Source organism: Silurus aristotelis (assembly GCF_946808225.1).
Source record: "Silurus aristotelis genome assembly, chromosome: 5".
NCBI classification, from domain to species: Eukaryota; Metazoa; Chordata; class Actinopteri; order Siluriformes; family Siluridae; genus Silurus; species Silurus aristotelis.
Window position 1 is genome coordinate 14,479,173 of NC_139578.1, and position 24,550 is coordinate 14,503,722.

Genomic DNA, 24,550 nt, shown 5'->3' on the forward strand with positions numbered 1-24,550 from the left:
GCTACCTCTGATGTACCATATTTGTAAAAAATAAATAAATAAATAAATCTGTTACCTTTAATTCTTAAACCTCAGTAAGCTTCAAAGTTTCTCATCCAGTATGATATATAAAAAAAAAATACTTTTTTTACACATCTATTCAAATATAAAAAAAAAAATAAAAAATTATAATAATTAAATATTTGATTTTGCATACATTATTATGTAGTAGGTGGCAGTGTCACTTTAAAGGTCCAGGATACTCTCTAAGTTTCTGTGCATTTTCTCTTTATGTCTACTTACAGGTAGGTACTTTGACATTTAGAGTATATATGCTATATGTCATATTGCACCACAGATTGTGGTGAATGAGTGCTTAATGCCTTGTGATGAATTTCTGGCCCATCTTGTGTGTATTTCTACCACAGTGATAACACACCAAAACACAAAAACGGAAACCTGTTGGTCTTGTTATGCAGTTTGGCTTGAGGCATTGCGTAGCACTGACAGTAGCATTTACAAAGCATGAAATGTTAGCAAGTTCAAACAAATCTTGGTACAATGTGACATGGCCAGAATTAGGTAGGCACATTGACAAAAGCAACTACTTGGAAATTTCATCACTGGTCCAATGAAAAAAAAAAAAGCCAAAATACATTTACACCTACAATGTGCATATAAGCATTTGTAAAGAGGTAATTTAACTTTTAAACTGTCCAAAATTTAACAGTCAAATCACCCTCTTCTTAAGTGGCTTTTCTTCATTTTTATTATATTCAACATTGTACATTATTACTGAAGACATCCAAACTATGAAAGAACACATATGAAATTATGTTGTAAAAAAAAAAACTTTAAACAACCCAGAATATGTTTAATATTTTGGAAAAGTAACTACATTTAGTTTTGATGACAACTTGGCAAACGCATGGCATTCTATCATTAGATTCAGAAGGAAGTCACCTGGAATAGTTCTCAATTCTCAGGTATGCTCTGACAAAAGTTTATTTGTGACATTTCTTGTTTATTTCTTCTTACCGTGCTTTAGAACATCAGTTGCCTTGTACAGAGGAAAGGGTGTGTACAGAGTCAGTACCCCTGTTAGTGTTACTATAACTACTACCAATCCAAATTACGGCAAGAAACAGTCAGTTTGAAAAATCTCAAGAAATGTAATCGTATTCCTAAGTGCAGAATCCAAAATCAACAAATGCTTGGATGGAACAGGCTCTCATTTGGATAGTCCCAGAAAAGGAAGATCAAGAGCAACCTTTGCTGCACAGGATAAATTTATTAGAATTATCAGCCTCAGAAACTGCTGATTTACATAAATCCTTCTCAGAGTTAATATAGCAGACATATTTCAACATCTATTGTTCAAAGCAGACTTGCAGAAAGAGAAACCATTACTTCAATAGAACAAAAAGCAGAAGAGACTTGCTTATAAATTGACTGAACCTTTGGTCTCATGAGTTTAAAGTAAAGATTTTTCATTCTAACTGCCGTGTCTTTGTAATATTTACAAAGGGGGCAATGAACGTTTCCTGTATGTGTTGTTCCCATTGTGCACTATGGAGGAGGAGGTGTGGTGGTGGTGGGGGGGTGCTTTGCTGGTTACACTGTTGTGATTTAGTCAAAATTGTGGGCACACTTAACCAGCCGTGAAATACTATCCCATCTAGTTTACACTTATTGGGACCATAATTTGTTTTGACCACAGATACATAGTTTGGAAGTCTTTATTAATGTATTCATGTATATTGTTAAAAAATAATACAAATAAAGAAAAGCCACTGAAAGAGAAAGTGTATATTTATATAAAATCAGTATCAGGCCCTACTGAATGGTTCTCTCAGTGTTTATGAAAAGCACAGAGGCAACTTGAGGGATGCAAGCTGCAGGCTTTAACCATTTAAATGTAAAGTGGCACAGCTTTGAAGGTAGCGATCTCTAGAATGCTAATAGATTTACACAAATGAGTAGTAATCTGTTATCTACTGATAGATACCATAATTAACGATACTATGACCCTATGAATATACATAGATAACATTGTTTTATTGGACTTTACTTAGTTTTGTTCGCAAGGATTGTCAGTTTGCAAATCTGTGCTTTAAAGGACATTCAGTAAAGTCGAATTTTGCTTCTTTCCTAATGTTACGATGTAGCAGTATTAGAATAGGTTGGAACCGTGATCTCAGTGTATTTGACATCAATTTATGAAGTCAGTAAAATGATAACGGAGGTTGAAATGACCTCTATTTTAAGTAAATGATGAAAGACAAATGTTGGAATGTTTTTCTAAAACAAGCTCTAAAACAAACAAGTGTTAGAGTTACAGGTGCTAAAACAAAATATGTTCCAGTCATCACCGGTTTCACCAAGAATGCAATACACTGTAGATGTTGGGGGCTGTTAGGTCTTATCTGGAAATGGCTTGTGTTTGGGTGCTGGTTTTCACTTCAAACACTTTACAGTCATAAGCATTAACCATCCTTACACTGCTGAGAGAAAAGATAAAAAACTTGAAAAACTAGCCTGGCCTTTTGATAAGATTGGACACTCCTGCTCTTGATAAATTTAGGACAGCGAGATGACACAGATGGAGGACAAAACAAACTTATAGATAGGTTTCTAATGCAACTCAGATATTGCTCGCATGCTTGCATATATTGCTTCTATAGGCATGAGCTTAAAACATAATATTAAACTAACCAGAACCAAAGACAAAATATATGAATTTCTACTTTTAAAAAATTCACTTTTTGTGTAAAGTTATATATTTGCATATGACTGACAGCCCTGTATTCAAAACGCATGAAAATGACACAGTTGTTTAAGCTGAAACAAAGGTGTGGTTTGGTAGAAGGCAGAATAGTTGTTATTGGCGTAAGGGTTACCTGACATGCTGCACCCTAGACATGCATGTGAGTTATTTTAAGCGTCTCAACTACTGAACAGGACTGCCTCACAGAAATCAGAGAAAGGATCCGAAGCTAGTTGGTGATTTTATTTTCTTTGCTTCTGTTTTCTGCATTAAACTGGGCTGTATACCAGAGTGTTTATAAAAGTGGTTTCTGTAGTGTTAAATGTTGCTCAATCTTATTTAATGCTGAGCTTGTTTAATGAATACAAACCTTTTTAGATTTTAATGGCTATTTGTGTTATTTTATGTGTTTGTTAATTGTCATTGTAATCATGGGCATTTTGCTTTTGACCATGGTTGGAAAGAAAAAAGGGGAATGAGTAAGTGTATGCGACTGCCAATGGTGTGTGTTATGTGTGTTGAAAACGAATGTGGCTATAGAACCTGTCATATTTGGAATGCTTTATTATAAAATACATATAATATCTCAAACATCAAGCTTAAAAGACTTCATAATAAGGCCTTAAAAGACACTTTTAATACAATCTGAAATAGAAGATTTTGTTCAGCACATTTCAGATTTCAACTTGGGCTTTTTTGCCATTCATATAGCTTGTACAAACTAAAACAAAATGTTGTGTTCCCAGGACCATGGTGTAACACATAATACGATGGTACAAAACAATATATAAAAACAATAAATACACAGGAAAATGCATTCCGAATAGAGAAGACAACATGACAGTGTTAGGGGTAAACTAATGAATGTGGTAGCAGTCTTATAAATGTCAAAATTCTAAACTGAATGGCATTATGATGTTCAGTTGTATAGTGAGAGACGTACATTGGAACCCATCAGGAGGTTGTAATTAATCCAGGGGTGTTGGAAAGCAGCAGGGTGTTAAATATATTAATTCCAACCTCGTTACTAGGGCTGCAACTAATGATTGTTTTGAAAATCAATTAGTCTGCCTATTATTATTAGTTTTTCCAATTAATTGATTAATCTGATAATTAAACTTTATTTTTTATTAAATGTTTTGCTTACTAAATGCTGCAGGTTGACCCTGTACTGTCCGGCCCTTTTTTCAAGTGGCTGTGTTATATTACCGTCACGCTAACCCAAATAAGCCCAAACAATCGCTAACAGCATTAGTTGACAACGAATTTCATTATTGATTATTATACATTTTATCAAATAGTTGTTGCAGCTCTATTTACAAGAAATAAACTAGATAAACCATATATGCAAATGTTTGTGGACACTATATGACAGCCATATCTGGCCTTCTCAGAATTGTTGCCAGAACATTAGAAGCTCACAGTTGTCTGCATGCTACAGAATAAACATTTGCCTTAAATGGAACTAAGAGGACCAAACATTATCCAGCATTTAGACCCTGTGCACAAAGCAAGCTCCAGGAAGACATGATTTGCCAAAGCTGGAATACAACTCAAGATGCCTTCTAGAGCCCTGATTTCAATTCCACTAAACACCTTTTGGACTAAATGCAATACTGATAATATGTGGAATAATGTCCACATATGACACCATTGCCAAACCTCACTAGCATTACATGTGAATGTATAGAGTCAAAATCTTTAGGTTAAAAAGAAAAGTCTTTCTGATCTTTCTGAGTTTTTTGGTCATAGCCGAAAAAGGTGGTGAAAACATTTGGTTCAAATCAAGAAGTAAAGGAAATAATAAGCTTCACTCGAAACAGAACAGTATTTTACTTACCCAGACATTTATTTTATTTTATCTAGTTATATAACTGAAGAACATCCAGTGCAGTGGGTTACATGAACTTGAGGATTACATGAGGATTTGTTTTGGTGTTCATAGTTAAAAGAATACAAAGCATCATGGCAACATCAGCAGCAAATTCATGGAGTCCCCTAAAAGTGTCGGCAACATTTAACCCTGTCTGCATATGTGAGTAGATTTCATTTTATGTTTGAGGTCTTTATTTCTTTGTAGAAATACCATAGGTTATTACAGCCTAGCTAATATTACATTAATAAAGAATATCCATAAATGCTGAACTATTGTATGTATTTTGCACTGTCTACATAAAATAGGTTTGACCTACAGTAAAAGCACAATACAGGAACATTGACAATAATTTAACATTAATTAAGAATACATTTTACTTTTGTTATTTTTATAATAACAGTGCTCTCCAAATTACTGCTGGTTGGTTTACCTATTGCTCAGATCTCCATAGGTAAGCATCTGCCCTCACAACAATTTTCACCTTAGAAGGAATGTATGTATACATTTCATGTGGGAGAATGAAAACGTGTGAATTGAAATGTGAATTGACCTTTTTACTTTATTTTTATAATGCTGTGTTTTTAACTCAAATAACAACTTCAAGTTTCAAGAATATTTTAAATGAATTAAAATGTTAAATATAAGCTTTATTGATACAAGCGATACTGTTTGCAGAACCTTAATCAGAGACGCACCCTCTGAAACTCGGCAAATTAGCATATGCCTGTAACATTCAACTGTCATTTGGCATGGATAATTTCACAAGAGAAAAACTGCAAACAGTTGTTGCCTTTAAAAGTCATGTAGAAAGCATAAAATGACTGGAAATATATTAAGTTGTGACATTATTTCACATAATTCTTGAATCCATCCCCTCAGGTACAATCTATCTAAAGGAGTGCACGCAACAGAACTACATCCCTGTGTATGTGCTGGTGTCTGGAGTGTTTAGCTTGTGCCTGACCCTGCTTTCCTGCCTACCCTTTTCTCAGAAAGATAGTCCAGGTCTGAATTTCCTCTGCTCCATCTGGAACAGCTTGGTGTCAGGCTTCATACTTTGCTGGTTCATTGCTGGTGAGAAAAATCAATTTAAAGAAATCCAAAGAAATATGAAAGAATTGAGAGACAGTTAGGAGATACACACTCATAAATAATAATGGGATGGTTTTGCTTGTTTTGTTGCATCAACCATCTAGCAAAAGAACAGGAGTTTTTGCTACCACTGTTGGCTTTCTCTTCCTTACCTAGCTATGTGGATAACAGCCAGCCCTACTGTCATATGTGCTATTAGATTCTTTTTGGCAGTCAAAGAATTGTGAGGATGTCATCCTCACTAATGTTAATAGCCTAATTATCAGCAGTTCCACACAAATAATATTAGTAAGCATGGCTAGTAGCATGCCATAGACAATTTTTTTTTTCCTCTTTTCATGTTCTTGATAAATAGGGATGCTCCCTATAGTGTATAATAAAATATATAAGTACATATTATTGTGTGCTACAAACAAAAATACTAAATATGTGACTGACGTGAGCATTTACTAAATGGCTGGTTTAATCAGCCTCTTTGTTGACTTAAATTTTTCCCTCTCACAACCTTTCAGTCTTTCAATGCTAATGCAGTGAACATATCAACTACTAAAAAAAAAAAAAAAATATATATATATATATATATATATATATATATATATATATATATATATATATATATATATATATATATATATATAATACTATAAAGATTTGGAAGTGATGTCTTTTCTGTTGTAAATTTTAATAACATTACACAAATATATTTCACCTGTCATCAAATGCTGTCATCAAATCTCCAGCATTTCCCAAAACAAGATTACAGCTATGTTGTGAATGCTAGTAAAAAAACAAAAACTCACTAAAACACATCATAAAGTCTTGTATAGTTAATTCACAATGATGTAGCTTTACCATTGAAGCTTATTCTTAGATAAATATGGGAAACAATGTATAGCTTTTTAGAAGGTTGAATTGCTATCTGAACTTGTCATATTACTTTGTTCACTGTCTTACAGGCAGTGTGTGGATCTACTCAATCTACCCCGCCAACTACAACTCAACTGTGGTGGACATACCCTACTGCAATAAGACACTTTACTTGTTTGCCTTTTGGACCACCATACTGGCATACATCATGCTAGCATTGGTCTTTGTGGGCAGTTTCTTTTTTCTCATATGCATGTGTGCATGCCAAGCAAAATTACAGTCTCAAGCCACTACCCAAGCCTGATGATAAGGCATTGGAGAAAATACTGTCCCTGTGTAAAATGGTGGTATTTGATATTTAAAGATTAAAATTGATTAATAAAAACTGCAACGATATTTGTAGATGCAATTCGAGAGCAAGGGTTTGAATAACTAAAACATATATTTTATGGGGGCACCTCTTATTCACAGAAATATCGCCCAAATACTATATTGACTAAATATGTTTTAAATACCCTGTGGTATTTCTGTTGTATTATTATCAGTGATTCTGCTTTTACTTTATATGGAATTTATAGATTAAACACAATCACAAACAGCTGCATTCCAACAAACCACATGCTTTAATTGTTTTAGCGTTTGGTTCCCTTGTGGTAATTACTTTTTCATTGTGGTGCATTTCATTTTGTGTCGGTGCTGTTACTGAAACTTCAACATATTATTTTATGAATATATGACATTTGCCAACCGTTGCTTTTAGGTCCTATTTCTTTTGTAATAGACTCTCCTCACTAGTCAACACATTTCCCTCTCCCCTGCCCCTGTCTGACCTCTTCCCTGAACCTAACACTACACTACTTCCTCCTTTAGTTCCCACCATTATATTCTTCTTTCAGTCCTCACTCTCCTCCTTTCCTCCATCCTACAGACCAAGATCCGATGATGTCTAGCTACACCGTCCCCTGCCAACATCTTGCAGTCTCTGAACTCCATCAGGTTGCATCTCCTTCATAGAACATATTCCACCCGTGTGCACCTTCCTCCACTCTTATACCTCACTCTATGCTCCTCCTTCTTCTTACAATAGGTATTTACCACTGTCATTTCCATCCTTATAGCAAAATCTATTACCATCTGCCCTTCCACATTTCTTTCCTTAAAGCCATAACATTTTTACTTTAACTTGAGTGAAAAAGTGTAGTCAGTACTTCACCTTTTACCCAAGTATTTTAAAACATAAGTATCAGTACTTAAGTGAAGGATGTGTGTACTTTTTCAACCGCTGCTTTCCGGCACTAAGAGTGCACGTGCTTGTAGCAAATAATTTTCCACCAAATAAATGATTTTGCAATTATGTTTTTTTAGGAAAAAATTTGAATAATAGGCCTAAATGTTCCCTATTTTATTTTTTATTTTTGCTAGTGACTGATTTTCTCTGTACATATATGGGTGGACATAATTGTATGGATGGGACTGTGAATCTGTCTTCGAGGCCCTCTAGTGGCTAGGTGCAGCACATTTGCAATAATAATTGTGCCACTCAAGGTCACTGAAACACAATTTCGCTTTTATCTCTCACACATCTATAACCTGTACAAAGATCCAAATCGATCATACTTTTAATAAATGAAGTGAAATATTTTATAATGCTAGCACTATTGTAAAAATCTATGATCAAACTATAGTCTTTACTTTGTGTGCCCAAATTGTGTAAAGTCTCCTTTTAGCTTCTAGCCTTTTCTGATTAATAAATGTTTAATAAAGAATTTATCTTAAGTTTTTTGTCTCTGTTTTATTAAAAATTTGCATATGATTACACCACATTTATCATATTATAAATTTTATTCAAATGAATATTGTTTAGAGTAAATAAAAAACAGTACCACCAGCAAATAGTGCAAACAAGAATATTTTCCTCTTTTGGGAAAAAACAAAAAGTATGCTATTGATGGCACAATTTTTGCACATCTATACTTTCTGTAGTCTATTCTAATAAAGAAATAATTTGTAATAAATTGTGTATCTTCTTCTTCTTCTTCTTTCGGCTGCTCCTTTTAGGGGTCGCCACAGCGGATTATCCGTCCTCATACCCCCCTGTCCTCTACATCTGCCTCCTTCAACCCAACCACCTGCATGTCTTCCTTCACCACATCCATGAACCTCCTCCTTGGCCTTCCTCTTTTCTTCCTTCCTGGCAGCTCCATCCTCTGAATTCTTGAATAAATTGTGGCGTTATTAATCAGATCCATAATGTAAGAACAGAAAACAAGATTAAAACATATTGCAGATAGTATAACTACAGACTATATTTGATAGATAATATATAGTATATGTACAGTAAGGAAAATAAGTATTTGAACACCCTGCTATTTTGCAAGTTCTCCCACTTAGAAATCATGGAGGGGTCTGAAATTTTCAGCGTAGGTGCATGTCCACTGTGAGAGATATAATCTAAAAAGAAAAATCCAGAAATCACAATATATGATTTTTAAACTATTTATTTGTATGATACAGCTGCAAATAAGTATTTGAACACCTGTCTATCAGCTAGAATTCTGACCCTCAAAGACCTGTTAGTCTGCCTTTAAAATGTCCACCTCCACTACATTTATTATCCTAAATTAGATGCACCTGTTTGAGGTCGTTAGCTGCATAAAGACACCTGTCCACCCCATACAATCAGTAAGAATCCAACTACTAACATGGCCAAGACCAAAGAGCTGTCCAAAGACACTAGAGACAAAATTGTACACCTCCACAAGGCTGGAAAGGGCTACGGGGAAATTGCCAAGCAGCTTGGTGAAAAAAGGTCCACTGTTGGAGCAATCATTAGAAAATGGAAGAAGCTAAACATGACTGTCAATCTCCCTTGGACTGGGGCTCCATGCAAGATCTCACCTCGTGGGGTCTCAATGATGCTAAAAAGGTGAGAAATCAGCCCAGAACTACACGGGAGGAGCTGGCCAATGACCTGAAAAGAGCTGGGACCACCGTTTCCAAAGTTACTGTTGGTAATACACTAAGACGTCATGGTTTGAAATCATGCATGGCACGGAAGTTTCCCCTGCTTAAACCAGCACATGTCCAGGCACGTCTTAAGTTTGCCAATGACCATTTGGATGACCAATAGGAGTCATGGGAGAAGGTCATGTGGTCAGATGAGACCAAAATAGAACTTTTGGGTCATAATTCCACTAAACGTGTTTGGAGGAAGAAGAATGATGAGTACCATCCCAAGAACACCATCCCTACTGTGAAGCATATGGGTGGTAGCATCATGCTTTGGGGGTGTTTTTCTGCACATGGGACAGGGCGACTGCACTGTATTAAGGAGAGGATGACCGGGGCCATGTATTGGGAGATTTTGGGAAACAACCTCCTTCACTCACTTAGAGCATTGAAGATGGGTCGAGGCTGGGTCTTCCAACATGACAATGACACGAAGCACACAGCCAGGATAACCAAGGAGTGGCTCTGTAAGAAGCATATCAAGGTTCTGGCGTGGCCTAGCTAGTCTCCAGACCTAAACCCAATAGAGAATCTTTGGAGGGAGCTCAAACTCCGTGTTTCTCAGCGACAGGCCAGAAACCTGACTGATCTAGAGAAGATCTGTGTGGAGGAGTGGGCCAAAATCCCTCCTGCAGTGTGTGCAAACCTGGTGAAAAACTACAGGAAACGTTTGACCTCTGTAATTGCAAACAAAGGCTACTGTACCAAATATTAACATGGACTTTCTCAGGTGTTCAAATACTTATTTGCAGCTGTATCATACAAATAAATAGATTAAAAATCATATATTGTGATTTCTGGATTTTTTTTTTTTAGATTATGTCTCTTACAGTGGACATGCACCTACGATGAAAATTTCAGACCCCTCCATGATTTCTAAGTGGGAGAACTTGCAAAATAGCAGGGTGTTCAAATACTTATTTTCCTCACTGTATATGTGCTAATGTGAGGCAAGGAGGAGTGCAGTTCACATCCCAAAGTCGAGGTCTCCCATCTTAGCAATTGCAATTGCTATGGACTTTGCTATTAGCACAAGTTCCAGTAAATGGAAATATAAATTCTACAAGACTAGTGTTCTTCCTGTTTTGTGGCAAAAGTATCCACATACCTTTGGCCAAATAGTGTATTTCATTACTACTTATAAAAACTGCTACAATCATATGAGATGCCCCTAGTGTTTTGTAGCTGGAATTACAGCAGAACAGTGCAATTCTACTGAATAAATCCCAAATGCAGCAGTTTGTTCATTTCTAAATTAAAAGGCTGTAATAGCCTCAGGAGCCAACATCGTATTACTGTATTTTTATTTTCTCTTTAGTAAAGAGGTAACAAAATGCACAGGACTCTTCTTCCTGTTCTAATATTTGTTAATGTACTTACAATAATGTTTGCACTGCAGTTTTATTCTTTCAAGGTTGCCATGTCGATGTCCACTTTAATATTTACAGGAGAGAATGATGTGTGGTGGGGATTGGGGACAGATAATTTACAACACCTATTCGAAATACACCATATCTAAATATAATGATATTTCAATAGAATTGTATTAAATGATGAATTAAGAAATGTGTATTCTTGCATAATTATACCTGCACTAAAAATACACTCCACTAATACTGGCTTTATGGCAGTGGCAAGATGAAAGTGTTACCTCAGTGTAGGACACATGACACAAGTCAATTTATAATTTGCAAAAATGCTTACTTTTTGCATTGAATTTGGCTATTTTGCAAAAAAGCATGGATAAATGAAGTGTCATAGCAAATGGTTTGAATACCAATGCCAATGTGATATTTCAGTATTTTTTTAATTAAAAAAATATAAATAATAATAATAAATTAAATGTATTTTAAATACATCTGCAAAGTTATCACAAATCTGTTATGGTTAAACATAAATGGGGAGCTAATGTGAAAAAAACAAGGCATTTTAGCATAAAGCAATATTATTTAATGATACTTTATTTATTCTTATTATCCTGTTCAGTATTTCAAATATTCAATCTTTTGTCATTTTCATGGCAAAACTGGTGTAAAACCAAAGACAAATAAAGAAAAAGATCAGATTTTGACTCACAGCAAAACGCAGCAAAAATCTTTTTGCCTCAACCACTGCAACACCAAGCAGCATACCATTTATACCTTCATTTTCACACTCCCTGTTTTAGACTTTGTGGACAAAGCAGTTTTTCCTTCTCCTTTGCTGTTTGATTAGCCTATAATTCTGCCAATCATTTATCTTGCAAATAATTAGTGCAGCTGATCAGCTATTGTGCAGAATTTGTTTTCTGTTGGGAGGATTCCAGTTAGGGTAAAAAAAAGATTCCATAAAAAATAACAGGTTTTGCATGAAATGGTGTAATTATATTTTAAATAAATTCACCCCCGGGATGTCAAATTCAAAATTGACTTGAGCTTTTAAATGCACATATCATACTCTGGCTGAGATTAAATTTGTCTAGCTAATGTTAGTCCTTTATGTCCTGATCTTATAGACATAAGAAGTCTGTCAGGGGTAGATCAAAATCAGGATAATGTAAATAGCATTCAACACCTTGCGCCTACAAACATGGCCACCACTTACTGCAATTCTCAGCACTCACATCACTCTTACTTTCACAGTCACCCGATTAGTAATTACAAATACCTGATCTTAATCATCCCACACTATATAAACACACACAACTACAACACCAGTACAAAGTAATGCTTGGTGCACTTTTGCCCGCCTTACCAAGCCTTTGTTTATTGTTCATGCATTTGGGATTGCCCTGTTCATGTTGTTTGTGGATCACCTGAATTCTTTCCTGAATTTACTTAATGTTCTAAATTGCTTTAATATAAAATCTGCAAGCATCTCTGCCACCTGACATTTGCAAAATAAAACATTTCAGTCTCTTAATATTTTTGCAATTCTGAATACAGGAGATAATAATTTGTGTTATATGCTTCACGACATACATATACAACAATGCACTAATGTGGTCATAGCAATATGATAAATAGGGTATGAGGTCCATATGTACAGGCGTGAGGGTGAATAATGTACAGAAGATGCAGTAGGCAATAATATATAGTATATATAGAAATGTACAATATACTGTGCAAAGAATGTACATAGATATACATGTCAGAAGATAACATGCTCAAATAACATGATATAGATGTATGAATGTACGTATGATACAGTACATATAGAATAAATATAGGTGGACTATACAGTAGTGCCGTGATAAACGTGAGTTATGGATGGTGCAAAAATGCCTAGTGGATAAAGCAGTGCAAAATACACAGAAGGTGACAATGCAGTAGCATATTGTTAACATTGTATGATGATCAGCTGTTCATTGCAGTAACAGCCACAGGAAAAAAGTTATCCTTCAGTCTGTTTTCGTGGGCTCTGAAGCACTTGTAGTGTCTGCCCGATGTAAGAAGGGTGAATAGTCCATGGTTGGAATGAGAGGTATCTTTGCTACCACCCTTTGCAGACAGTGTTTGTTGTAAAAGTTCTCCAAAGTGGGAAGCTTAGTGTCGATAGTTTGTCGGGCGGTTTTCACAACACTCTGAAGGGCTTTACGGTCCAAAGCAATGCAGCTGCTGTACTACACTGAGATGCAGTTTGTGAGGATGCTCGCAATAGTATAGTGGCAAAAAGTTCTCCAGTATCCTGTATCCTAGTGCTGTTGTGCCTTTCTGATCAGGACAGAAGAGTTCAGAGACCAGGTGAAATGTGGACTTCAAGGAACTTCAAGCTGGGTACATGCTCGACAGAAGCTCAGTTGATGTGAATGGGTGCATTAGTGTGATTGCCAGCTCATAACCATTAATGAAACATTAAATTATATATGCCATATAGCAAATATTTTCTAATCATACCTAATTTAAAACAGGTAATAATGGATTGTAAAGTGTATGAAGCGGTGATTTTATGTGACTTAATGAAGAGTAACCTTGTTGGACAGCTGAATCCTTAATAGCACGTTTTGCTATGTTAGAGGTCCACAAGTTTGCACTGAAAAAAGCTAAAAGATTAAGAGAAACTTAGAAGACCAGTCAGAAGCTGCTTTACTATTACAAACCATTGTAGACCTGATAAATATAGTATTTATTTGTAGGCTTTGAAACTGGGTTACTTAAAAAAAACATACGTTCATTTCCTGATTCCTGTCATTGATGCTGCCTTGCAGCCTTTTAAATAACCGGTTGACTAAGTTTAAAACAAGTCCACCTTGGAACTCCTCCCAGTGCAAATAAAAACCAAAACAATACTCTAAAACAAAGCATAATACATCGAGCAACAGCAATAAACAGATACAGAAAAGACACAAATAATACAAACTGGATGAAAAGCATATGCATGGTGAGTAAGAATTATCTGCATAGTTTTTTTGGATGACAATGGTGTCATTTAAAAAGGTTCAAAGTTCATGTATACATCTTTGAGAAAATACTGTATGATGTCTGTATGAGGGTGTTCACCCAAAATAGGGCAAGATTAGTTTGTTACTTTATTTAATGTTATTACACTGTATTGTTTCTATTCTGTCTGTAAATTGTCACTGTAGTAAGTAGTTTCAAACCAACCCCAACCTTTTCAGAGCAAAACTGATGTTTTCCCAAAGGGGAAGAGCAAAGGGAAAAAGAGATAAGAATAAAAATTCTGTCTTAGCCACTGCAACAGTTTTAGCAACATACCATTCACACCTTCATTTTCACCCTCCCTGTGTTTTACTTCTTTACTATGTGGATGAAGCAGTTTTTCACCCTCTCGAGCTACTTAACAAAGCTATGATTTTCAGGAAGAAACATTGATCATACAAATATAACACTAGAGATTAAATAGTTACTTTTCATTAATCCGCAGTCTGAGCTTTCAGACTCTTTGATTGCACATGTTATACTCTGGCTGAGAAATGTTTATGTCGCTCAAGTTTAGCTAGCTATCATTAGCCCTTCGCTTCAGTGAGTGTCAAGTCATTACATACTTAGAAAATTCTCCTCTGAATCTGTTATTAGTCATGTCAGTGCTCCAGATCTTACAAACTGTCTTAGCACTAACAAAATCCCAGGACTTCCCATCAGACATATGCTTACAGACACCCAATTAGTAATCACACACACATGATCTCAATCACCCACTCTATATAAACACACACACACCCATCACTACACAAAATATAATAATTACTTTAAAGCCACCTAGTGGGAGCAACACTTGCATCCATGTCAATTTACTTATCGGTCTTGCTACAAAACCTACAATCTACAAAAATGTACATACTTGCAGTTTAAAATACTTCATACTCAGGGTTTTTGCAACTCTGTGCCATTAATGTTATGTCATGTTAGATACTGTAATCCTCCTCCCTGGTGATGCCGTCTATTTTCTGAAGTGGCCCTGCTCCTTTTCCAGTAAAACACCCCCACAACATGGTGCTGCCACCCACATGCTTCACGGTACTTCATTCCTCAGCTCTATGTATGGTTGCAGGTGATCACCTGCAAACTCCAACTTGGCATTTGTATGGCTGGTTTAGATGAGTTTTTTGGTAGTGGAGGTATTGGAGGGCATAATAGTGGATGTACATATTTTGGTACACCTTCTGTTTCCAACTATTTTAGAATTTATTTTGTCTGTTGAACATTTTTGTCCAAAGGTTGTTCACGGTTGTAGTTAATTTGTCTCTGTTTTTTTTTTTTTCGCATAAAGCTGGTTGTAAATCTGCTTGATGTTAATTTTGGAAACTGAGACATTTTGATTTAAAATGCTCACAATATTTAAGACTAAAAAGAACTCATCCTTTCTAAAGCTGCTGGATAATGAATGTTACTGAATTCTTTTTCTGTTTTTTTTTGCATAGAAAACTTGAACTTCGAAACAAAATGGCATTTGTCTCTGGTACTATTTTTGTCTGTAGCTCCATCTTCACAGGTATATACTAAATCTTTTAACAATTTAATTTCAATTAAAATTTAGATTAACCTTTAACCTTGAGAGTTTTTCATATAGTTTTAAAAGTGAACGCATTGTTCTGTTAAATGCACAAGCTGGCATTTTTGTATATATAGTATTATGAAATAAAAAAAAAGTATTCTTCTTTACATTTTAGTGACAAGGCAAACTATTTGCTAAGTAACAAATAACAGTTGCTATCACAATATATTTATATTTTATTTGATGTTGAACACTGCCTGGTTTGCTTTGCCAAAATAACAGAATTTATTATTATTATTTTTTTTTTTACAATTTTAAGGAGAGGTTTATACACTATAGTAAAAAGAAATTTGTTTAAAATAACATTTGTGATTTAGTAAATGTGATTATCAATAATAGTAAAGTTCTGTCATTTCTTTATAACTCTAAATAACAAATCTTACAGCTATTTTATAATTATATAAAATAATTACATACAATGACAGATTTTAAAATTATTGTTACTTGTTGATTTTAGTCTAGTTACAACATGTATTGAAAAGTGAATAATTTGAGTATGTAATCTCTAACTCCCCTCACAAACCCATGTCTAACAGCAAAATCATGTCTATTTTCGTTTCCACATTAAATGTCAACTCCATTATGCAAGGTGAAACAAACTCATATCAGAAAACCTTATCACATCGTGGTTTTAATTCTCAAGGTTTTCAATAAAGAACTAGAATTTTGTAATGTTTGTATGAATAATCTTCTCGAGTCCCTCATGGGAGCTTGGTGGTGTAATGATTATGTCCTGATGAGAAGATGTGAAACAACTAGCCAAACAGACTCTCACTGAAATATTTTAAAGTTTGAACTACTTAAGCCTTTTTAATCCTTAGCTGGACCTTTTAAATTATTTCTTTTTTGAATAAAATGATTAAATAAAGGGAGAAGCAAATCAAATTCATTAAACTAACTGTAAACTTTATTTTCCCTGGCTGTGAAATTTGACTTGCCTGTGACTAATTGCTGTACTTTACTGCCTGTGTTTCCTCACACATGAGTTGTCCTATGACTTTATAAGTCATTATAAGAGTATATGTGTACTATATAAATGAACAAGTCCCTTTATAAACTATAGGACAATCTTTTTTTACTAATACTCCTCTGCAATATCTTCCAGGAAGAATTGGAATTCTTCTGAGTCTTTTACCGACTGTTATCATTGGACTTGGTGAGGAAATGTAACCATAGCTCATGTTAAAATCTTTTCATTAAAATAACAACTTAAATCACCACAGAACCCAATTCATTTCATATAGATGTTATTAGATTTTTCTTGAATGGTTGTTGGCCTTTCTTGCTACATCTTCCCTTAAAGGAGCAAGACACATTCATGATTGCCCAAAGCAGCCCATGATTCCTGTCTACCTGCTAGTAGGAGGAATAGTATGTCTAATTCTCCAGATCCTGCCCTATCTTCATTGCTTCCAACCAAATGGACAACCAATTCTGCTGTGCAAGATTTTTAAAATGCTGCTCCTTGTTTTTTGTCCAATCTGGCTCTTGACAGGTAAGACTGAAAGTGAGCTAGGAGTTACAGACAAATTAAGAGAAAAATAAAGTACACTGGGAATCATAGGGTCAGATAAGCATCAGCAACCTAATAAAATGTGCAGTGGAGGCAGTATAGGTTAGTCCAAAAGTGAAAGTCTGGCAGATAGTAAGCACCAATGTTGCAAATACCCAGTTATAAACCAATTAGTAAGGTAGGCAATTTGCTGACAATACTGGCTTTCGAAATGTGGATATTAATAAGACATAATTTTCTCTGTATAAAAAATTTTAGATTATTTGATTAAAAATATAGAGTGAATTAAAAGTTTATGTATTATTATTATTTTTTTTATATTATTTTTTCTTACAGAATTCAATAATGTATATGCTTATAAGTAAACTGATGCCTTTCTTTTATTAGGTACTATTTTCATATACATGGCATATGAACCGAAATATGAGTTCCACCTCTCTGCTGACTACTGTGAGAAGACTGTCTACAAGATTGCTTTCTGGATCACAAATTTCATATATGTTGCAGTTGTGATATGGATTCTCGGACTCTGTTGCAGCTGCCTTCAGAAATTATGGAAAAAACGAACTCAGAAGTGTCACCTAATAACAGTTTCCTAAATTTGTGGTGAATTAAGAAATTTCACATGTAAATGTTTAAACAGTTATATGTATGTATTTGAAAATACATTACAGAATGTGAGCCAGAAGGACAATACAGACAATAGTACTACAACCCATACTAGGGTTTAAAGAAATTTAAGAAGTTTGCTCATTTTGTGCAACTGTAGGTCACAAGTTGATGTATGGTGTTTAATGTGTACCATTGGTTGTAGTATTTTTAACCTTAGGGAATCTAGGCATATGATCTATCCACTTAATCATCTGGTATATTTCTGTCAATTGCTGATTGCTGATATCAGTTATTATTATTATTATTTTTTTAATTTTATGTCTGTGGTGATCGTTCAAAATTGCTTCTTTAAGTGTAGTTGCATTAATGCCTATCTGAATCAAGTAAGTGGTACGTGCATCTGTTTAACCTGTCATTTTAAAAGACTTTATTATGTAATATGTTCAATAGATAACAAAGACGTTGCTCGCTATAAAAATTACTACATCACTTTATCAGTATGCAAAATTCTCCTGCGGTCTCATGAACTATTATAATTTTTTAGACTCAGAAGTCACTGAAAGTGTTAAAAGCTAATAGTGAAAGTCTAAGCAAAATATGGTTCCTCTTTCCATGAACTGTTTTGACTTGCAGAATAATAGTTGCTGTGGTGCAGACTATAGCAAAAAAAAGCATATACAAGGTTGCTCATCTAATATATTTTCATATATAGTTGATCATAATGAAATAAAAAGTAACTTTTTCAACAGCATTAATTTAAAACAGCAAAAAAGAGAGAGACAGATTTCAGCCAGAGTGAATTATTAAGTATAGAAGGCAAGGCAAGTCAAGTCAAGTCAAGTTTATTTGTATAGCGCTTTTTACAACAGACATTGTTTTAAAGCAGCTTTACAGAAATCAACAGTCAAGGTGAATGGTGTGCATTCAATAGCAAAGTATAACATGTACTAAAATATATTTTGTACGCATAACATGTTTATATTGATCACGTGTGTAAAAATGTATAAATAAAGACTTTAAAAGGTTTTATCATCTGGAAATAACTCTATGTTGCTACTGCAATCCTGCTACTTCTACTGCTATAAAAAAATCGTTCGAAATATTCTGATATGTTGTAAGCACAGATTGCCCAACTACTACACTCAGGAAGAAAGATGAGCCAACAGGTTTGAGCAAGATACAACAGTGCTACATAAAAGATTCACTTACAGGTTTTACACAGTAAACTTACAAAGTTCTTGATTGCTCTATTATCTTATTCAAGAGAATTATTTCCAATTATTCATTCCTCCTACTGGACATTAGAATTTAATCGCTGAAGATGGAATCAAAAAAAATAAACACTGCTTACATATCATGCATTGGTAAGTGTTACGCTGCATCATTACATGGGGCTTGAGAGCAGTTAGGCTGTGTGCTACTTACTAATTATTTGTGTTGGTTGTTTTACTTTTTAGTATTGCTGAATCTAATTGCTTGGATGCTTCTGGTAACAGCTGTGGGATTAGGTAAACATTAAAAAATTAGAATTTCATAGGATTCACATTTATGCCATTGATTCAGACAGTATGTGTGGCTAAATGTAGCATTATGCTTTTAATATTACATTTTCTTAAATTACATGTGTCGTGAAAGTATGCTCTCATGTGATTTATTTAGGAGCCATTCATTACAATGAATGCCCCATTCAGCCCCACATTCCTATATATCTGATTGTTATTGGTGCATGTGGGCTCATTTTATTGATGTTGGCCTACTGGATGAACACACTGCGTGAAGGATTCTGGAAGCAGATCTGTATTCTATGTGTTTTATGCCTCAGCGTTTTCAGCATTATCTGGTTAATTACAGGTAAGAAATTGACTGAAAAGGGGAAATGATAGACGGTGGAAAAGAAAATGTTGGGGTGTAATGTTAAGAAGACACAGTTACTAGATCTTGGCATATTCGTTTATGATAATTCATGGGTGCAAACCCTGTACAGTTTTTGATGTAAGAACATAAAAAGTTCAGTACATTTAAGAAAGTAATTGTTAATGTTAGATTTAAATGACTTGAACAGATGTTTTCATAACCAGTGGTCCTTAACTGCTTTTCAGGATCAGTCTGGATATACTCCATAAATCCTCCAAACTTCAATTCCTCGGCTGTGGAAGACTTCTGTCAGAAGTCTCTTTACATGTATGGCTTTTGGTTCAATATCCTGTGCTTTGTATGTGTGTTTATTTCAATTTTTTGCTGTATATGTTATGTTCTTTATGAGTGTGTTAGCATATATGGCCGGTAAGTACAAATCTAACATTAAAGAAGAACACAGTGTTTATTTAAAAAAAAAAACAACAACACAGTTTTTATGTGATATTTTAAAAACAATGTATACTAAATGGAAAGAATTCAATGTTATAGATATGGTTATGGCTGGAAAAGGTTAGAAATATTCTGGTATGCTGAAGATTGCCCATATACTTGGGATCAGGATCAGTGAGGATTTACTCCAAAAATCCTCCAAACTTCAATTCTTAGCTGTGGCACACTTCTGTCAGAAGCTTCTTTATCTGTTTGCCATTGATTCAATATCCTGTGCTTGGTGTGTGTTTGTTTCATTGTTATGTGTAAGTTTTGTAGGAATGTGTTAGAATAGTTAAAAATACACTAGAACCTCGGTTTGCTAGTTAAGTGGTTTACAAGTGTTTTGTAATACGAGCAAAAATGTTTGTTGAAATTTGGATCGAATTTATAGTGAAAATCTGTGTTTTCGACGGAAAATAATCACTCGGGCCGAGTTGATGGTTATATTCGCTCACCCAAGCCAGCTACCCAAGTAGAGTATTTGCCCTCAGTCTTTGTGTAGCTACTGAAGTAGAGTTCTCTTTACCATACATACTGTACTGTATTCTTACTGTGACCACGTGTGTGCATAAAGCAGTGTATTTTGCATACTGTTTAGTTGTCAGCAAGTGTAGTGATTACTGTAATAGCGAATGTTTCCCATGAAAAAGAACCATGAATTGGAAGGCACTAAGAAGAAAAGATTTGTGATTAAAAGTGAGAGAAAAGAAAGAGATTCAAGTGACTCAAAAAATTTTACTGAATCAAAAAAGCCTAAATTAAGTGAAGCCAGTCATTCGGGTGAAAGTCTCTTTCCTCCACATCTCTCTCATACCAGCCTCGACTTTTTTCAAAGGTACAGTAAACATCATGTGTATTTATTTTTATTTAAGATTAATATTGTTACAGTATACAGTAATACAATAGCATCACTTATAAATGTATTATTATACTGAATTACTGTATACTGTACTGTAGCACATTTCCGCAACGAACTATGCTTTTAAACTGTAGTTCCACTGTAATAAGAATTTATAAATATATGGCTATCATGTTTGGACTAGCATTTATATTTTGTAATATTTGTTCAAACATCTAGAAAGAAATATATACACTACCTCCGTTTTGTTTTATTTATAAGTTTCCTGTAATAAAACTAATTGATTCATTAAGCGCGTTGGACAATGACATAATCTCTCTCCAGCCAATCATGAGTAGGACTCTAACATGTTAAGCGCTTATACATACATAAGTGTTGGGTTTATGTAGTTATGCAGGAAGGTTTGAGGTTTATTCCCAAGTTGTCATATTTAACGCATCACATTTTGTTTATTAGCGATGGCTAGTAAGTACAAATTCAGCATTATAAAGAACACAATGTTTATTATACATGTACATGGCTCGGGCCTGAACATCAGTGGATACTCAATGTTTTAGTGATCATGTTAATTAAGCATGATCATTGTCCGCTCTCTCTGCAACACATGGTTTAGTTTTGCCAAAATGATTATATATTGCTGATAAAATGTAATGTGGTGTAGACTTTAGCTTCAATTCACTGTGGTGAGTTTTTACTATACAAGTCGGCAGTCAGTTACAATTGGCTGTGTCCTAAACTCTCAGTTACAGTAGGCTGTGTCCCAAACCTTTACTTTCAGTGGCATTTGTCCTAAACCCTCAGTTACAATAGAACTCAGTTACTGCAAAAAAAATTAAAAATAAAAAACCTTGTCATTTTACAGGACTGGAATAAATGCTATTTTGTTTTTTTCCCAAGAAAAAACTATTGGATTGTTTTTGTTGTTAAAAGTATGCCCACTAGGAGGAGGCATTGTTTTAGGTAGGATTACTCAAACTAACTACTCGAACCTGTTGGATTTTGGGCATGGGTAGAAATTTAATATAAAAGAGGGTAAAAAGTTTTGTTTATGTTGATCGGCGACAGATTATTTATGTAAATAAACATAAATTGTATACAATATTGTACCATACTGCCTATTCCATACAATATAATTGTTTACTTTGGTACTGATAGACAGTAATATAAAAAAAAAAAAACCAACTTGTCGGACCCTGTGGGGCATGTCGACAGGTGTTAACGAAGGTAACATAGGCTTGTATGACTATCATTGTAGTCTGACTTTTTCTGCTGCTGCACATTTTATCTCATGCTGCTACACATTTAATTAAACTCAATATGTATATTTATTATATTGTCTTTTTTTTTATTATTATTTTACTCTAATCTTCAATTTTCCTGGGAGCAACTGTCACCCAACAGTTTTTCTATGAGATCAATAAAGTATTCTGATTCTGATACATTTTGCTTGTGTGAATTCTGTCATTTAACTTTTTTTTTTTTTTTTTCTTCAGTCTAGCATATTACACACTGTATTTATTCATCTCTGTTCATTTTACTTTGGAACAGAATGGGACATTTATCTAAACAAGCCTGATGGGTCCTATAAGAAGACGAGTCTGAGAGAGTTGCTTCCTTTAGCATTCAGCCCAGCTCACCTGGCAAAAAACAGCCTCTTCTTCCTCTTAACTGGAGGTGTAGATCAGAACTGCTTAAACGTAGTGGGAGCAGGTGGTTTTTAGCTTTAATGCAAATGAACTAATAACTAATTAAGAGGTTTTTCTGGTACTAACAACCAGTGTAGCTAGAGATGCACCACAAGAGGGAGCAAAAGGGGGTGTTGAGAACAACACTGTATTGAACAACACTGAAATAAAATCTTTTAAAAAAAGCACAACTCTACAAAATCAAATACATAAATACATATAAAAAAGCTATGTAGATTAGTCATTTAAGTGTTTATAATCTTTCACCCCCCCCCCCCCCTCTTAATTTGTGAAACTGAAATAAAGTGCTCAGTGAAGAGAAAGGAATGTGTAGGATTGATCCATGTGCCCCTGGTGCCCCTCGGCGCTGTTTAAAATTCTCCTCTGCGACACGGAGTGGACAACATTCAGTTCTATCACCCGGGTAAAACACTGTTCTCTGTTTGAGACAAAGCGAGGAAAAAAGATATATGGGGTATTAAAGAGTGAGAGAGAATGAATGTGAAAAAAAAAAAAACCCCACACACAAACTAGACTTTGTTTCCATGAGATACTTAATAGAGCATGAAAATTCATCTACAATGAAAGAAATAAGCAGAATTATCTGAAAAGCAGATAAGAGATAAGCCATGAGACAATAAAATGGCTGATGAAGCAATTTTCACAGTGGTGGAATAGCAGCTGAAAGCATAGGAGATAAGTACCAAGCAGTGAGAGTGCTTTGTTCTGGTTTAAGCAAATACAGGACGCAGCAGGACCTACAGTTCTCATCGCTTATATATACACAGACACGGCATACACACACACACACACACACACACACACACACACACACACACACACACACACACACACACACACACACACACACACACACACAGCTTTACAAAGCTGGCTTTGTTATTTACACATTCTGAATTATATAATTGTATATCTTGACCTAGTACAAGTGTCTAGATGATCTTTTAACTAAATATAATTGTATCTTTTCATAAATTGGAATGTCAGCTTTTTCTTCCAGGTTTAAAATTATTTTTATTTACTAAAGTTAATAATTTATAGCTGCCATTATTTTAAAGGGTCATGAAACCAGATCAAATGGGCCCATAGGGAAACAGGTGCTCTTAAATAATTTACTAAATATTTTGTTCCAATGCATACTTGAGACTTTTAGGCAATTCTCTGCTACTCTGCAACTTTTAAGTCTCTGAACAACACAGCTGTTAAATACAATGCACTGCTTCAGATGTATTGTTGTACATCCATTTGAACAAAACAATCCCTGACAAGTTCAAAAATCACGAGGCATTTAGCAAAATTGTGTGTGTAGCTTATGCCATTTAAGTTATGTACTTGTTTTAACCTTTAACCTATTTGTTTGGAACGAAGCAATAAAAACTATTTTGGCATCGATGTTCAATGTGAACTCCAAGTAATAAAGTAGTAAATTCCAGTATATAAAGAAATGCATTGCCATAAATTTGAATGTAGGCTGTTAGCTTCCTCTATATCCTGCAAGGAAAATATTGCCATATTGTAGCTTTGAGGTTTTTTTAAACAATGACATGAAACATAAAAGGCAGAAAAACAATTCTCCTTAAGGACCAATCCGGTCTGCTCTAGTTTTTATTATTTATTTTTTCATGCTTTTGAAGCTGGGGTCAGACAGCAGGATCAAGCAGGCTATGGCGGGTCTACTCAAACCCCTGTTGAATATCTCTGTAAAGCCCTGCATCTCCTGCTGCGCTATGAGAAAAAATAAACCAGGTTTTACAGTCTTCCTCTTTGTATGGGGATGGAGAATTGAGAATGGATTCATAGGCAAATGGATTGAAGAAGAATGCTTTGGTCCTGTGACCACCATATGCTACAGGGAGGAATTTACAGAACAAAGGTTAGTGTCAAAGAAGGATTATGTTCTGTCATGAGCATTAACACTAAAATGACA

General features: G+C 34.8%; 1 protein-coding gene and 2 long non-coding RNA genes across 3 annotated transcripts; all 3 read left to right on the plus strand.

Annotated features, from left to right (window-relative positions):
• Window positions 1-2,849: 2,849 nt before the first annotated feature.
• On the plus strand, window positions 2,850-7,872 carry LOC310727068 (transmembrane protein 272-like). Its single transcript, XM_083543139.1, has 5 exons — window positions 2,850-2,978; window positions 4,613-4,781; window positions 5,023-5,073; window positions 5,502-5,696; window positions 6,671-7,872. Exons 2-5 carry the CDS (start codon window positions 4,712-4,714, stop codon window positions 6,883-6,885), a joined length of 531 nt encoding a protein of 176 aa, XP_083399265.1. The 5' UTR covers window positions 2,850-2,978; window positions 4,613-4,711; the 3' UTR covers window positions 6,886-7,872.
• A 5,839-nt stretch (window positions 7,873-13,711) lies between these two features.
• LOC310725752 lies at window positions 13,712-15,481 on the plus strand. The gene is made up of 3 exons (XR_014533495.1): window positions 13,712-13,949; window positions 14,939-15,046; window positions 15,451-15,481. It is a non-coding gene; the product is annotated as an uncharacterized lncRNA (long non-coding RNA).
• A 2,214-nt stretch (window positions 15,482-17,695) lies between these two features.
• LOC310725750 lies at window positions 17,696-22,356 on the plus strand. The gene is made up of 4 exons (XR_014533493.1): window positions 17,696-19,073; window positions 19,167-19,217; window positions 19,369-19,560; window positions 19,809-22,356. It is a non-coding gene; the product is annotated as an uncharacterized lncRNA (long non-coding RNA).
• Window positions 22,357-24,550: the final 2,194 nt, after the last annotated feature.